Source organism: Rousettus aegyptiacus, unplaced genomic scaffold (genome assembly GCF_014176215.1).
Source record: "Rousettus aegyptiacus isolate mRouAeg1 unplaced genomic scaffold, mRouAeg1.p scaffold_m13_p_17, whole genome shotgun sequence".
Taxonomy (NCBI): domain Eukaryota; kingdom Metazoa; phylum Chordata; class Mammalia; order Chiroptera; family Pteropodidae; genus Rousettus; species Rousettus aegyptiacus.
The window spans coordinates 10,162,400-10,180,076 of record NW_023416292.1 but is presented as its reverse complement, the minus strand read 5'-3'; the positions used below and the strand labels follow the sequence as shown (position 1 = coordinate 10,180,076).

Genomic DNA, 17,677 nt, shown 5'->3' with positions numbered 1-17,677 from the left:
ATGGTCACACAGTGGGGACCCCTGGCAGGCAAGATAACATTTTTTTTTTTTTTAATTAGCTCTACACAGCTAACAGTGTAACAGTGCATCTTAAGTAAAGATAACATCTTGACTTAAGTTGGTTCAGTTCCTGATTCTTAAGGTGGAATAACCCCCGGGTATTTTCCCATAAGACCAGCCAGAGGGACTCCCGAAAAGACCTCTGAACCTTCCTCAAGACCTGAAGAAACGGTTCATCACCCTTACCTGGTCTCCGACCAATCAGCTCACAGCACAGCCCCGAACCCCTAACCCACGCTGTCTTGTGCTCTGCTCTACATATTCTGTAACCCATGTGGTGCATTAGGGGAGTTTGGGGTTTTGAGTATTCACTTCCTGTTCTCCTGGATGGAGACATTCATCAAAAAAAAAGAGCCATTACTCCACCACGATTCTTGGTGCTTAGCGTTTGGCTCTGCTGGTGCAGGGTGGGTGACCTCTTTCTGTTCTATGACACTGTCCCAGGTCCTCAACAATTCTTGAGTTCTCCTGAAAACCAGCTGCTGTCGAACTATAGCACTGAGCCCTGGATCTTTCTGAGGAAAGTTAAGACATTTCTTAGCATTTTTAAATGAACCTTCTGACAGATAGTGTACAATCTGCTTATCCTACAGGGACACTATCCAGGGGCTTCCTAGAATAGATGCACCATAAATTCTATTTCTAAACCCCACAGATTTAACTGCACAGAGCAAGGTTCTGGAGGATGGATATGTTTAAGAAAAAGAAAAGGGGTTAGATTGTGATGCTGCCCTCCACGGGGCACAGAAACAAACTCTACGCAGGTATAAGCCTAAGATGATGAACTCGTTTTGGTTCTAATATACTATTTAAAAATAATCCAAACCCACAAAAGGACCGAAGCCTTGTGTTCTTTTTATGTTTTAATACGTAACAACTGATGTGTAGAAAAGACTATATGTAGCTCTTACAAAAATCCCAAAGCATGGTAATAAAAACATCTCTGAATCCATAGCAGCATAAGATATAGACCCAAGACAGCGCAATCATTTATTTGTTAGACTTTTAGAAGTAATGCATTGGCTTGTTGAATAACCTACTGGGGACGGGGAAGCAAAACAAAAGTAATGATAAAAATTGCGTTCGCTGGAGGAGAAATCAGAGGTGCAGTCAGTGAGTCCTGGTGTCCACGTGTGAACTGCAAAGTAGATTCAGGCCAAAGCAGGCAGGGGGAGGCAGCTTACACTCAGAATGAATGGAATGACAGGGCTCAGTCCACGAAGGACGCAGAGCCTGGCCTTTAGGAGGCACTCAGTAAATATTTGACACGCACGCACGAATGTGAAATTCAAGGAAACAACCTGTCCAACACTCAGCTTCTTCTTACATAAAATGGGACAAGCCCCTCTCTACACCAGCCATCCTTGGGAGGGTCTGGAAATGCTTTCTGAGCTAGCTGCAAAGAACAACGTGATTTAAAGGAATGTCATTTTATATGGGATCTTCAGATTTCTTTCTTTCTTTCTTTTTTGATTGAGGGGATTTTGTGCAATTGCTTTTGGGGAGGAAAGGTGTTAGATGGTGGTTTTAACTCACCAGGGTTTGAATTTCACTTCAGGATATCCTGCTGCTGTTCTGCCTCTTTCATCTCAAACCATTTCCAAACGGGCAGCTTGGTCCCTGAGCCCGTATAAGCTATAACAGAAATTATGTTCCCCGCATATGAAAAACACACGTGTCATGGCGCTTGGCACATCTGAAGTCTTAAGGGAGAGAGCAGAGAGGAGCCCTGGTACCCTCGCTATGTGGAAAATGCCGTTTTCTGCCATTTGTCTTTTCAAATATTTGTTTAATCTCATGGTAAAAGAGTATTAAAGTGTCTACGTACTTTGGAGCTAGAAAAGATCTTTTCTTAAAAAGCTTTACCTGTGGAGGTTTATTATATCATTTCCATTAGGTTTTTTAAAATACTTAAAACTGACCCCAGACACCCATGATTATTCTGGGGGACCTGAAATTGAGACCTGCCACTTTTAGCTCTGGGTCAACATGCCATCTGAATGATGACTCCATTGACCAACGATTCCCAGTATTTCCTTCACAGTATCTCTTACCCCAACCCCACCACCATAAAAATGTCCCTGAAATCACGATTACAATATTTTATCACACTGGTTAACATTTAGCCAGCAGAGCTCATCGAACAAGTACAAGCGTGACACCAGGCCAATTTTGACAGCTTACTCTGTGTTGGGGCTGTTCGGGAGCACTTGACTTTCACTATCTCAGGACTAGCTCAGTAGGTGAGTGTGAATGTGCACGTTGTACAGATAAAGGAACCCAGGGGTTCAGAGAGGTTAAATAATTTGCCTAAAAACAAACCATCAAGAAGAGATGAAGCCAGAATTCAAAACAAGTCAATCTGGCACCTCAAAAGCTTGAAATATTGCAATGTTGAAAGTGATGACAATATTTACTCTAACATACAGGTGGCTGAATTTTGGATCCTTTAACTTTTTAGAGGAAATTTGTTGTTTGTATCACAACAATGTGATACAAATTTGATCTTACTACCATTAAATATATATATAAATATACAAATAAACATATTTATTTATATACATATAAATAAATAAAAGGAGTGGATCCTTTTTTGAGCAGGTGTCCAATTTTTCATTCAGAAAGCAAATTAATCTGAGGACACGTGAAGCCATTTCTCCCCTTAGAGACTCTCCAATTCTCAGAGGCTGTTCTGGGAATAAGCAATATTACAGCTGCTCTGGGGACAATACCCCTTCTGATGGAAACTTCATGTGGCCAAGATCAGGACTATTTCAGAGAATCTTAGGAAAACAGCATCGAGAGTTCATGGCTTTTAATACTCACTAAGATCTACTGAAGATTACTCTGACAGTTTGGCAAAACAGTGGCAAAAAGGACACGATCACGGCTACAGAATACATCTGGGGGACGTCACGTCTTTATAACTGCTGAACTAGCACATCTCGATCAGACTGTTCTGCTCATGCGAACATTTTAATTTTTAAAACCACCACTCCGGGTGAGCCAGACATAATATAAATTCCTTGAAACTGAGTTCCAACAGCTCTATTCCAAGGAGGCTAAGTGGGCCTTCCTACTTTCCCTTCAATCCTCTGAAGAAACTAATAAAACAGAGAGTGTCCTTACTCATAAATGACCCATAAGCCAAGAGAACAAAAAAGATCCTGAGGGGGACATATGCCCACCTGAGGAACTGCACACAGAATGAATATTCTGAATACGGAGTGACGGCAGGTTTTTCCCTTTCTCAGACAAATAATGTCAAGTGTTAACACATGTAAGATATCAAGTTTGAAATATAATGTAAAATATCTACCACAAAATGTTGGCACATGGTCAAAAAAAAAAGTGTGTATGTGTGTGTGTGTGTGTACATAAAATGCATCTAAGAGGTCTGATAAGGACAATTCCCAACTGCAAGACATTTATATTCTTAGAAGCTGCCTTCTAGCAGCTGAGGCAAAATACACATCTTTCTCAGTGTCACCCACTAAAACTGAGAAAATGTGATACAAATTTAAAAATCCCAGAAACAAACCTTTGTCTGAATTGTCCTGAGAGTAAAAATCTCATCCCACTGTGACCTAAGAAACTTATTAATTTTCAACTTACAGAACACACTTATTCCTGAAAAATTATATATTTTCCTTCAAAATAAGTTAAACCCTGACATAATTAAAATGATAGAGAAAATCTCCGGTGGCTCATTTATCTTAAGCAATATCGTCTACGTTAAACTTCTGGCACAAGAAGGATAAGAAGCAGTTTTCTTTGAGGTGTAGGGGGGCGGGGGAGGAGGAAGTAATGGATTTTGCCCTGAATGCTTCAACATTAGAGAATGCTGCTCCTACTCCCTTGAGGCCCCGTGGAGACATATTTGTGTTCCTCTAGGGCCGCTGGACTGATTTGTCCTCAGTCATAGATAAACAGCTGACAGATGAAATGGCACTAAATCTATGAGAATGATCCAACCATTACTCACTCTAAACTAATCTAATAGAAATCATAGAGTGGAGTATGAGGATATTTCTAATTTCATAGGTATCACGGTATCATTATTTCTCGTGTGTTATTTTAGTTGACTTCAAATGACTCACTGGGGAAAGAGAGGAAGTGAACTGTGGGTATTAACAGAAGTTCATCTAAGCCAACACAGAAAGGTGGGGGAGGTGAAGTAGATCCACCTCGATGCACGTGGCAGCCCTGGTGAGGGGTGTAAGGCTGTAATAGTTAGTGACACTAATGAATGTCATTCAGAAAATGGGGGGGGGCAAACACTGTCCCATATAGCGAGGTGACCTGCAAAGTTGCATCCGACTACATTAATGTTCCAGGGGTGGGGGTCTGCGGGGGTAGGTAACAGATTCACAGTGAAAGAGAAGCATCTCTCAGCTCTGCTTCTCCCCCTTTGAATCCAGAGGGATTTGATTTTTAATTCATTGGAGGACTGGACCGGTACTACCATCTGAGAACCTACTATGTGCCCGGCACTGAAGTCTTCCCTCACACAACGGTCTCCAGGAATCACCAGGGTCCCCAATGAAGAGAGAGAGGCACCTTCTGTAACTGGTGACCTTGCTTTGCTCCTGCCACTCCAGACACCCACACTGCTTTAGACTCTGAGCCACAGCAAGGCTCAGAAGATCAAGGGGACCAGTCACAGCAGCCTTTTTAACTTTGGGAAAACCCAATGCTCACTTCACTCAAACGTCGCAAAGTGGTGCCATGACCCTTTAGCTCTTGGCTCACCAATTCAAAGAGCCACATCACATACAGCCCTTAAGCTGCCCACGGCATGATTCTGTGTCTAGTTCCTTTCCAGGTGCCCCCAAGCGGAAGACAGCTCTGGTCGGGAATCTGGGCAAGATTACTATAGCATTTAGCTTTTGCCCCCCCCCACCTTTTTTTTTTTTTTTTTTTTTAACTATGTCTTATCATGAAATAAGGTGAACAGGTCTCGGAGATATACTTTCGTGTATGCTGGACTTGAGACCTGTTCTCAAAAGGTACCCGCAGGACATCAGATTCGCTTACTCTGGCCCAAGAATCTCCACTTCATAGGTGAAGACACCGAGGGGCAAAGGAAGTATGGCAGGGTCCATTCCTCAGAGAGCAGCGGAAGGCCAGGCGGAGTTAACCCAGTGCCATGCCTCTTGCTTCACGGATTTTACTGGACACCTAATCAGGTGGGAAATGAGCAGGACCGAGGAGATCACATTTCATTCCCTCAATTAATAGGTGTCACTATATATACGATCACTTCCTCTCTGGGCATCAGTTTTCTCACCTGTAAAATGGAGAGAGTGTTGCACTGGTAATTTCTAAAGAGCCTTTCAGGTCGGAAACTATCACGAGGCTTGAGAATATAATTGTGTTGGTGTATGTGAATAAATATGCATATATGCTAACATAGATATATCCATAGGATGTGCTACAATTAAGTGGCATTTTCAATCACATATTTTACCTAATCCCCCCAGTGACCACGTCTCCCCAGCACCAAACCAGGGTTAGATACGTGCCATCCGTGCGGCCCCTCAGAATCCTGGGGATGCGGTCAGTGCCCCTCTGGCTTCTCTTCAAACACCAAGCGCAGAGAGTGAGCAGAAAGAGGGGCCACGTACTTTACATGAACTATTATGTCTCATTGAGTTCCTTGGAGAAAACAGCAAGTCTTCGGCAGGGCTGGGCTAGGGGGGACAGAACACACCACAGGAAGCCCAAGTTAAAGGTGACAGACAGCGTGGCTGCCTGAACCTGGGTCTCTGCAAACCATGTACCTAGTGGGCAGCGCCTGGCCAGGCGTGGATCAAGCCTAGCTCCGAGCCCACGTTGGAGGGCAGGCCCCTGCCCTCCGGGGCGGGCACGTCCCGCGAGAGCAACTCTGAAATCGTGCCGTTCAAGGCACGCGGCGGGAACTTGGCTCCGGTTTCCTACCGCACGCGGTGGCTCCGCCGGGCAAGGGGTTAACACGCCCCGCCCGCCCCGGTGGCCGGAGGCCGCGCGGCCGGCGCTAGGACCCCGCGCGGCGCGCGCGCTTCCTCCCCGCCGCGGTCCGAGGCGCCGGCCGCCGGCCGCTGCCCGCCGCCGGCCGCCTACCTGGCGAAGCAGTGCTCGCAGTGGTTGCCCCGCTCGTTGACCGTGAGCACGTAGGCGTAGGCCGGACAGGAGAAGAGCAAGTCCCCCACCTGGAAGGGCTGCAGGGCCCGCAGCCCCCGGCCCTTGCCCGGGCTGCAGAAGCGCTCCAGGCCGCCGTCTCCCTCGGCCCTCATGGTGGCGGCGGGGCGAGCGGGCTGGCGCGGAAGGGCGCCGGGCGCCGGCTGCGCCCCGAGCTGCGGCTCCCCGCGAGCTGCTATTGGCGACGCGTCACCCAGAGCCGCGGGGGGGCGGGGAGGGGAGCCGCCCGACCGACGCGGCGGCGGCCACCGCTCCCCGGAAGGGACGACGGCCCCGCCCGGCCCTCGCGCGCCCCCGGGGGGCGGGGAGGAGGGACCCGGGCCGCGCCGCCCCGCCCGGCGCGGGACCCTCGGCGGCCGCCCCGCACGCGCTCGGGCCGCTTCCGGTGTGGCCACCACAAAGAGCGGCAGCCCTTGCGCCTCCCGCGAGGGGGCCGCGAGGCGTCCGCGCCTCTGCGCGTCTCCACCGAGGCGGCGGGACGCCGTCCCGTCCCCGGTCCCGTGGGCAGGGTAGGGTCGCCCACGGGGACGAGTACCCGGGGCCTCCCCCGCACAGTCGGCTGGGCGCACAGCACGAGCCGTCCGCGGTAACTCGAGGGGGGCAATGCTGTTTCCCAACATTATGTTCCTACGTCCCTGTCAAAGACTCCAGAAGGAGTCGTCCGGGAACACGGAAGAGAAATTACATAGAAAAGTTGGAAGCGCTGAGGGCTAAAACGTGTTTTCCCAACGTCGAAGGTTTTTAAACCTTCCAGAGAGCCTCTCCCGTGTTCAGTGTGAACAGCCTTCCCTCTGCCCCTCTGGCGGGAGTTAATTTCGCGGGCAGAAGAGGAAATGCACACGCGGAGCTCACAGAGACTGCAGAGAAAACCAGATAACCTTGCCCTTGAGGCACTTACATTGTCCTGCCAGGGGGCAATGCCGAGTTGTGGCCAGAGCCCCACGCTAGGATTCACAGTGGTTTAAATCACTTTGACCACTCATTGACTATCATCTTAGAAAAGTCAGGTAGGTTATAAATCACCTAGACTCTCGGATTTGAAACACCTAAAGCTCATACAGCAGTGCTTGCGCATAAGTCCTATACATGTGTGTGCATTGGTGTTAGTCATGTGAGAAAGACATAATCTGTGTGCACATGGGGTTATGTAAGGGCTGAAATTGATGCATATAGTAAAGACTAAAATCGAGACGACAGAATTTAGCAGAAAACCTAATGATTCATGTTTGTTCTCCAACTATCTTACCCGTGTAAGTTCAGGACTGGTTCAGCAAAAGGAAAGATGAATAGAATTTGGAGTATGCTGTAAGAGCAATAGAATTTTAGATATGTCAATGGAATTCCTAAAATGAACAAGCCTTGAGCCATCCTGTAAAGAAATACATCAGGGATAGTATTTCTTTTATGCATTTGAGAGGCATTCACTTAGGGCACCCACACTGTGCCAGTCACCAGGATGGAAAGATGGACAAAATGTAGGCCTGAGTCTGCATTTGACACATTCACACACAATTCAGTAATAATTGCAATTTGTTATCGAGTATTATGGGCCAGGCATCTGCTAAGTGCATTGAAAACAGTATCTCATTTAATCCGTAATTACAACAGCACAATGAGTTAGGTGTTATGTTTCCCATTTCCAAAATTAGGCAACTAAGACTCAGAATGATTTTCAAGGCCACACAGTAAGTTGCAGAATTTGGTGTCAACCTCAGGTTAGTTACAATTTGAGGCCCATGTTCTCACCCCAAATATTCCTCTCCAAACAGCTCACTAAGTCTTATGGTGGCTTATACTAAGTAGTGTCCTGTGGGAATATAGGCTGTGAGTGACAAACAGCTTGGGGAGTAGGGGTTTGGTCAAAGCAGATGCCACGTTCAAGTGCTGTTTGAGCTGAGTCTAAAGGATGGATGGGATTTTGCAGGTGCAGGAGAGAACAGTTTTCCAGGCAGAGGACGGTGTGCGAAGACAGACTTGAAAGAAAGGCATGTAGTTGGCCCCCATGAGCGCCTCTGACGACCGTGGATTCTCAAGGAGAGGGCAGGAGGTGAGGCACGAACAGTCGAAGGCATCTTCCCAAGAGGTGAGTTTTGTCCCAGACGTGGTGTGGGAGTCACTGAAAGTGCTTAAGCGGAGGGGCGCTGTGATCAGTCCAGTGTTTTACACTGAGTTCCACTGACAGCTTTGCAGATAAACTGGAAGGGGAGAGGACTGAACACAGAACCACCAGTTAAGGGAGCATTTATAATATCTTAAGCGAGCGATGAAGAAAGCCAGAATGAGGCAGTGGCATTAGGGAAAGAGGTAAAGGTATGTCAAAGATAATTCCAATTTTTTGCTTGGCCTGTGATCTCTCCACATGGGGAGAGATACAGCAGGCAGATAACAGATAGTGCTGGCTTTCTAACTATAGTCTGATCAATCTTGTATGCTCAAGACAAGAACCATAAATATCCTAGAGTTTTGGGACTAGAGGCATTTTCTTATTAATGAGGAAAGTGGGGCCTTTTGAAGTTAAATAACTTGCCTAATAACCCCAGTGATAGGCTGAGCTAGTGTGAGATTCCACCACATATTCACTCAACATTTAAAGATATTCATTACATGCTACTGTGTTCCAGCAACAGTGATGAAGGCCGGTGACAAAAACTGACTTATTCCTTGCTCTCACAGAGCTTTGTACACCCTGGTTGAGGAAGCAGATGTTAGTCATGTATATTATCACACAAATACAAACTGTCAATGGTCTCGAGTGGCTAGGGGATCTAACCTAGTCTGAGAAAGCTTTTCAGTGAGAGTAGTGCCTGAACTAAATCCAAAGGATGAATAGAATTTAATCAAGAGAAGAGGAGGAGGGACAAGCATTCTAAGCAGAAGAACAGCATGTGCAAAGTTCCACTGGTAGGAATAAGTATGACTGTATGAAAGACAGGGTGACTGGGGCAGAGCTCGAGGGACAGCATCGTTTGAGATGATTTTAGGTGGTAAGCAGGTCTTCTTTGATGGTACAGGAATCTACTCTAACCAAAAAACTCTGACAGGTGCCAGACTACTATTAGATGAGATTTATGAAAGTCACACTACCTAAATCGATGCTGACAGTTGTGTTTTATTACAGATGGATATTATATGTGAATGAAAGAATTTTCTCAAACCTTAAAAGTTTCTGAATACATACCTACCTAGGCAATTATGGGGTAAATTTTCCATAGCTTTTTAACTTTCTGATTTCGGAGGCTCTAACCTGTGCTGACAAAGATGAAAAGATTGACATAGAAGTAAACAATCAATTAGAAAACAATTTACAGTTTCAGGATTAATTGTGCAAAGTAATCTACCTATTTTCTTTTTTATTGCAAGTACATAATTTTTTCCTCTTTCACTGACAAATAAAAACAACAGCTGAGAAAAACAATAGCATAATTACTGACTTGTCTTTCCAGGTAAGTGGCGGCTGGAACAGACTTATTCTTGTGGGTGAAGGTGACTGTAATTTAAGAACAATAGAAAAGAAACATCCTCATTTCAGGGAAAATCTTGTGCTGAGCTCAAGCGACTTGAGACGGGGAAATGGTCACTTAAGCGACTGCCATGAATTTAGGAGCTTAAATTACGAAGAAAACTGTGTTTAAAATGAACAGTCGACGGATGGCAACAAACCAAACCGGGCAAACCGACGACAGCGCTCTTAATGCAGCTCGGTCTGCCGCTCCAGCCTCACATTCCGTGAAACACGCTTTCTAGCTCTTCTCCACTTCTTTCTGCCCCATGGCTTTGAAGGAATGACGTTGGAAAGGCAGTTTTTGTTGTTTCACCTTCCTGTAGCTCTGAAGAAGCGATACAATGATAAAGGCCCCCTTCGCTTAATATCTCTCTAACCTAGAAGTCGATCTAATTCCTTCCAACCACAGATGAGCACAAGAGAGAAAGTGCTCTGGCCTAGGGAAATCGAGCCTTAACAAAGATGGAATACCGGTGACCATGGGCAGTGGACCTGCTCCCTGTACCGCTCGCTGCACCTCTGCATGTATTCTAGTTATGGATTACATGTTAGATGCTTATACTGTGGTAGCCGCTTGTCATACAAAGGTGAAAATACCAACGTACATGCAAACAGTTATGTAGTAGCTGCACAGTGGCATCCAGAGATATCGGATCCTAATTTGGGACCTGTAAATGTGACCTCACGTAGTTTAATAGGGTCTTGAGATATGTGGAATTGAAGATCTTGAGATGGTGTAGTCATCCGGCTTTGTCACCGTGGGCTGTCAATGCAATCACAAGTGTCCTTAAAAGAGAGAGGCAGAGGAGGTTTTATACAGACGAGGCAGCAATTTGTCACAGAGCTGGAGATTAGAGTGATGTGGCCACAAACCCAGGAATGCAGATGCCACCGGAACAGATTTCCATTAAGAGCCTCTGGAAGGGGTGTGGCCCTGCCAACACCCTGACTTTAGCCCGATTATACCGATATCAGATTTCTAGCCTCCAGACCATAAGGGAAGAAATTTCTGTTGTTTTAAGCCATCCATTCCAGGATCATTTGTCACAGCAGCCATAGGAAGCTAATACCAATCATAATACAATAAAAGTTTTAGTAGGGAGATGAACAAAGTGTAGGAAGGCTTCACAGAGGACCCAAAGGGCTAGAAGGAAGATTAAGATTGCTCAAAGGAGGAGGACCCCCCAATGAGTTTTAGAACCCGAAAGCGTAAATTCCTCAGAGTGGGAGAGAACTTGACAATCCGGAGAATTATTTTCCTTTTATTTAACACGCGCTTCCATAACTCTTACTATGCATCAGGCACACTTTTAAAATATATTCACTTACTGCTTCTAACAACATTTTATAGATGAAGACACTGAATCAGTGTAGTTAAATGACACTTTCAGGTGAATAGTGGGGTGAGAAATCAAAGTAGGCCGTGTGCCCATGAATCCCTACCCCAGACCCCTGAACCGTACTGCGTTACTGTTCGTTTGGCCAGAGCTCCAGCCCTAGGTAGAGGATTTCAGGAGAGGCTGGGCGAGCAGGAGTGGCCCCATGAATTAGAGTTAGGGGCACTTTGGAGCCAGACGTGACCCAGCTGTTGCTTTACAAAGGTTATTTTCATGGCTGAATGTAGGATGAATTACAGGAGGTGAGGCAGAGAGAGAAACAAGGAGTCTAATGCAATAATGGAGAGTCCGGAGGAGAGATGTCACCGGCATGAGCAAGGGCGGTGCCAGTGGCGACGGAAACGAGGGATACGGATTTGAGAACTTTTCATTAACAGGACCCGGGGATTAGAGTGTGTGAAGGAAAATAAGAAAGGGGAACATGAGCCATGAAAAAATAGGCCCGATGACAGCTGACATCGCCTCCATCCAGCGCCTCAAGTTCATTTCCTCCCGTCTTTCGTCTGAGTGTTCCACAAACAAGATCTTGTTATTTCTTCCTTCCCTGTGTTTCTAGTTTAATCTCCCTTCATTTCCATTCTTATGTCACTTGGCTCTTACAGCTTCACTGCTGCATTGCTGCAATCGCAGTAGTATTTTGAGATGGCCAAGGATCATACATCAAGCTCTGCATTTCCCTTTCTACCCCTCACTGGGACCCCTCATTCCGTCAGTGGCATTGACTTGAGAAGAAATGGAGCTGAGGGTCTCAGGGGACTCAAGACTCTAGTCATAACAAATTCATGATGATTTAGGAACAAGAGCTTCCTCTGCCCAGTAGAGATTCTCCAGGACTCAGGCAAGAAGAATTGGAAGGAAAGCCAGAGGGAAGTGGGGGTCCTCTGAGAAGGATGTGCACCTTAGTTTCTCTCTAGGCTGAATCCTGGAACAGTGGGGCACCATAACGAAAACCGTATAGATTTGAGGGGATTCTGTCCTAGTCTCACGTAGACCCCAAATCCCCTGCGTGCTAGAGATGGGTATGCGGGAGAAATGACTAAGACCTCTCAAGAGTCTCCCATGGGAAGCAGTTCCCATGCACCTAAGAGGGGCCCGAAGTCAGACAAGTGAGGCATCCAAGGGAGCCACTGTGGATGAGAACGAGGGACAACGCAGCAGAGAGCAGTGCGGACTGATGACCAAGGACCAGATGTGCGGCCCCCGGCCCCACACGCTACGCCTTAGCATCATGGTGACCCAGGGAACTGACTGATGTGACATTTCTACCACCCAGGGAAAATGAAGGCTCATAATGAAAATTGTTAGTTTTTTTAAACCCATGCATTTACAGACAAGCTTCATCTGTCTGGTCTCTCTGCATTCTGTGTGCCCTAATTACTGCTGTCAGACACAGCATCTTAAAAGAACTGCTTTAATAATGAGGCTTCCGTTGAAGATCTTTCAGTCGTCCTTTATTGTATACTTCATCAAGGACAATCTCTTCTTTCTTAAAAACATACCTCTGCCTTACCTTGAGTTCTCTCTCTTCTTAAAACTTCTCTAAACATTTCTATCCATAACAATTTCCACTTCCTAAGGTAAGTTTTATCTACTTGTACCTTATTGAAATATAATCAACAATTTATGTATATCTCTATGTGAATTAAGTATCTTTAAAAGAAGGCACTGTATATTATATCTATTTGGTAGTCTTCTCTGGATATTCGATACTTGTTATATGTTAGGTTCTCAAACATTTTCTGAGTGAATGAAGCGCTTACAGGGCTGATCAAGTTTCTATGGGTGGTAATACTTTGCTATTATACTGGTAATGTTTTTTACCTAACTTCTAGATTTCTTAACACCATATCCCAAGAATCAATAAGCAATTCCAGGTGGTGAATTTATAAAGAGTTTGAAGGTCAGATCTTTATTCTGATATATTTAAAAACCATTATAAAAGGAGTAGGAGTTTTTGGCTGTTGTTTAGAGGGGCTTATGCTGTTCTTATTTTCCTGATCATGGAATCACAGGTGTTGGCTTGCAAGGCTTACGAATCCAGGTGGCCAAAGGCACCCATATATTCGTTGTCTTGCTAGCAAGCGAGTAAAGGTGTGGACTCGGACAGAAGGAAACCTCTGCTTTCAAGCTGAAGTGCAGCAGGAGCATCCCTGACGCACAAATTACAGCCAGCGCCAGCCTCTCAGCCGCACTGCAGCATTTTCTCTAGAGGCAGAGTCACCACGGAAGAAGAAACTATTTATATCGGTGGGAGGAATACGAAAGCCAGAGAAAAGTACATAAATAACTATGTGTGGATCAGATTGATCAGTTCTTAAACTACCAGCCGTGTTTTCTTGCATTTGGAGGGAAAAAGGAAAAAAGAGAAAGAAAGGAAGCTTAAGCTGGGCTTGTCCTCATAATTCAGGAAGTATAACCACTCTAACTAGACACTAAAAATCAAATAAAAATGCAACAAAGACCCATTATCAGCATATTTGGTTTTCATCTAGACTTGTAAGCTTTTTTTTTTTTTTTTTTTTAACTCTGGAAAGTCTCATTAGCTTTTCTTCCATTTTAAATGAAAAGGTACTAAATGTAATGAAATTTAGAAGTTGTGCATATTTTTTTTTGTTGAGCGCTGGTAACAACTTTCTTATTTGTGGGGAGGCAGTGTCGTCAAGTGCTTGGAGGGAGGGGGATGGGCACAGAATTGAGTTTTGTTGCCAAAGGCTAACCTGACCTGAGCGACTCACCTGGAGCTAGATTTTTGGTGCCTTATGCTCCTTCTAAAATTCCCACCAATTTTAAGAGAAAGCAGAAGAGATCCATAAAAAGAGATAAAGCATGATATTTAGAGCTGGAAAGCCTTCGTCTACCTGTTTCATAGGTGTAATCTTTACATAAAATTTGAATATATCACTATAATTTATCTCTCTTATAAAAGGGAAGAAAATACAAGAGGAAAAAAGTTGATAGCTGTGAATCGAAGAAGAATCCATGCAAAGCTGAAAGTGGTCAACTGTCATCTTAACTGTAAGCTATTGCAACACTTTTTAAAAAAAAAAAAAATCCTTGGTTTAATTTTCTTTCCTATGAAGAGTTAAAGATTAGTAACATTAAATGTTTGTTATTTGGGAAATCGATAAAATGTAAAGTAAACACAATATATTTTCTTAAACTGGAAAAATAGAATTTGTTGCTTTGCTCGATCGCAAATGATTTTATACAATGTTATCTTGAAATATAGCTAATTTAAGATCCAGACACTTATTTTGAATTCTCGTGGGAAGTACACATGGGTTATAGCTGTAGAGGAATCAAAGTTATATTAGACCCACCTCTGTCCTCTAGGAATTTAGAATTTAGAACAGGAAACGTGATATATACTTAGAAAGGTATAAAAATCTACAAAAATATAAGCCTCATAAAGGCAAGGAGATTAGTCTCTTCTTCTCCAGACAATGCCTGACACAATAAATATTTGTTGGATGAACGGATAACATAAGAGATTGTTGAGCCAGATTGTTGAGAATTGTAAAAAAAAAAGAAAGAAAAAGAAAAAAGAAATTGGTAATAGAAGGTACAGGTAACTTCCAGCATCTGTGAAATTATATATGTAACTTATAGATAATTAAGCTGACAGGCCATGAACAGATTCTCCCTTGCATTGCTATTTTTCAAATCCATCAACTGTTCTGCCATCCTCTTCAAATAAAATCATGAACACATTAGGTAATGAACACATTACTCGACACACTGGGATTCCACAAAATGAGGAAGTTAAACTAGATGTGTGTTTATGGGGACAAATATGCAAGATCATTTTAGATGGCAGAATGATTAAATGTGTAATGGTTAAATGTGTGCACTATCTCATCAAGCCTCCCATGTCATGGGTGATATTGCCGAGGAGGGAGACCTAATGGAAAAATACTGAATAAATGATAGTAGGGGTGTTATGCAAATGTGACCCGACTCAGAAGGCAGCACATTAATGACCGAGGTTTGGAAAACAAGGAAAGGAAGATCATTAAGGTCATTTTAGTTTTATTCTTTTATGACTTAAAACTTCAACCAAAATAAAAGCCTTTGCCCAACTTAAAAACTTAAATCTAGTTCACTTTCTTAAATCCTCTGAACGGTTTCTCAACAACTTTCTCAATAGTCGACTAAATATAAATAGTATCTGTTTGTTTGTCTCGGGGTGTTTTCTTACAGTGACCTCTTTATTAGATAATGGTGACTCTTAAAATTGGTGCTAGTACCTGCTACGGTTTCACCGGTCTGCAGCAAAATGAGACGAGCACGGGCAATATAATACTTATATTTAGAAAGCTAAACTGACTCAAAGAGAATTTTTAAAAATCTGAGAGCAGGATCTTTTCAAGGTTAGACTGCCCTCTTTTTTTTTCTTTCTTTTCTTTTTTTAATGATGGAGGCTGTAAATAGTATTTATCATGTTTTAGGCAAAATGAAAATTATTAATCTTCTGTAGATCCTACCACCTTTTAAATAAACTCTACTATTTTCTGAAATTTAGTGACATGAATGTTAAGAATGGTATTACAGAGACAACCTGGAATTACTCAATGCAGATTGTTGAGTCTTCAGATAACCTAGTGCTAAATGTTCAAAATCACACCTTGATTTCCTTTAGTTCCTGGTGGTAGATACCAGCACTTGTCTACACTTCGATACACCAGACTACTGTAGGTCAAGAAATATAAGTCCACGTACAATTGAAACCGATTTCTTTAAAAGCATTTTAAAAATTCATTTCTGTTTTTACCGCAATTTCACTACTTTTGGAAAAGAGATTAAGCATCTTCGATAACAATGTTATTAACATTATACCATGTTAAACAAGTTTTACTCATGTAGTTTTCTCAAAATCTATTTTTTTTAACCATAAATGGTTTATTTATATACATAGAGTGCTAAGGAAACAAAGTGAAAAAAAATTGATAAGTCCGCTGATTTTTATTGTTCTGTAAGCGATGTGTATTAACTTGACGAAGTTTAGAAAATACATATTAACACAGTGATTATTAGTGTAAAGTTTTTGTTGTCGATCCTTCTGTACCTTTCTTTATAAACATATATTTTACAACAAAAATGGGATTATATTGTACATGCTGTTTTATAACCTGCTTTTTCAGCTTAAAAAAATATGTTGTGAATCTCTTTCCATGGTATTAAATATTTTTCTACATCATTTTAATAACTTCATATGGTGGAATTCTATGACATACTATAATCTATGTAACTAGTTCCTTTTTGTTAGATACTATCAATGTCCATTTTTTTTATTACCTGAAAATGGACATCTTTATCAATTTAAATATTTATTTTCTTTCTTGAATAATTCATTAAGATAAATAATAAAAATATGAAGTACAAAGTAAGAATCATATATAATAGCACCAACCAAAGATAATTACTTTAAACTTTTTTGTGAATGTTCTTGTTTTTCATACATATATGTTTTTTAGTGACCTATCTACATATCTATTCTGAGAGATAGCACACAAAATTTCACTGTTCTATAATCTCCTTTTCTACATGTCATTGACATCTTTTAGTGTCAATAAATATTGACCTATATCATAATTTGTAATGGCTCCATGGTCTTCTATTGTACCATAATTCATTTAATTAACTCCCAGTACGTGGACTGTTTAGAGTTTTTAATCAGTCTAGACAATGCTGAAATAAACAATCTTTTAAATAGCTGTTTTAATATCTTTTTTTCTTTTGAGAAATGTTACATTCAGTGCTATTTTCTGGAAATTCACAATGCGAATTCATGTTTCAAACAAATATTCGGTGACCACCTACCAGCTGTACTGGGATTAACATATTAAAGGCTCTGGAAATTCTTACAGTAAAGAAATCTTTAAACTTTTTTAAATCTAAGGTTTCCCAATCTTTTGGATTTTTTTGGTCATGGAACTTTGCTCCCTCCTCCCCCGCCCCCAACTTTTTGAAATAGAGCACCTGCTGGTATTTCATCCATCTTACTTGGAACAGAATTTAGAAAATGCTAATCTAGTATCAGTCTTATTGAAAACTACTAATTAACTGAATAATCTCTCTTTTTTTTTTATAGGAACTCTGAAAAAAAAATCTTAGGAATTATTTAGAGGAAAGATATGTTTTAGGCATTTCAGAACAATACATCTTTGATCTGAACTGTCAGATTAACTTTCAGAGTAAGTAGTGTTTTGAAATGAATATTTTTGTGGGACACTACAGTTTCATTTTGCTTTATTTTTTAAAAATAGCGTTCATGTCATTAGAACCAAAGATATACTTGAACACAAAGGAGAATGTGAAATACAAAGTAGTTTTGGCTCATTCGTGGATTTGTTGGGGGAGAGGAGTAAATTTGCATGGGGAAATAGACTAGACTGAGGAAGAGAGATGCAAAGAGAGAGAGAGAGGAGATTATTAAAAGGAATTAAAGATGGAGGTTAATGAAGATTATATAGTAACATGTGAAATAAAATATTTGGTAGAAAAAGAAGAATACTAAATCCTATTCATACCATGTAAA

General features: G+C 42.5%; 1 protein-coding gene and 1 long non-coding RNA gene across 13 annotated transcripts in view; one reads left to right on the top strand and one right to left on the bottom strand.

Annotated features, from left to right (window-relative positions):
• SMYD2 (SET and MYND domain containing 2) overlaps window positions 1–6,484 on the bottom strand; it is a 49,277-nt gene extending 42,793 nt beyond the window's left edge. Inside the window, exon 1 of the mRNA XM_016166504.2 lies at window positions 6,163–6,484. Coding sequence (XP_016021990.1) covers window positions 6,163–6,335 — 173 coding nt within the window. The 5' untranslated portion in view covers window positions 6,336–6,484. The remainder of the gene's footprint in view (window positions 1–6,162) is intronic.
• A 218-nt stretch (window positions 6,485–6,702) lies between these two features.
• Window positions 6,703–17,677, top strand: part of LOC107521636 — an 84,849-nt gene continuing 73,874 nt past the window's right edge. For 6 of the 12 annotated variants that reach the window (XR_004955118.1, XR_004955123.1, XR_004955128.1 and 3 more), the window contains exons 1-2: window positions 6,704–14,154; window positions 17,231–17,333. This is a non-coding gene — a long non-coding RNA (uncharacterized LOC107521636). Of the gene's footprint in view, window positions 14,155–17,230; window positions 17,334–17,677 lie in introns of all 12 variants that reach the window. The other 6 variants (XR_004955124.1, XR_004955121.1, XR_004955117.1 and 3 more) reach the window with 4 other exon arrangements.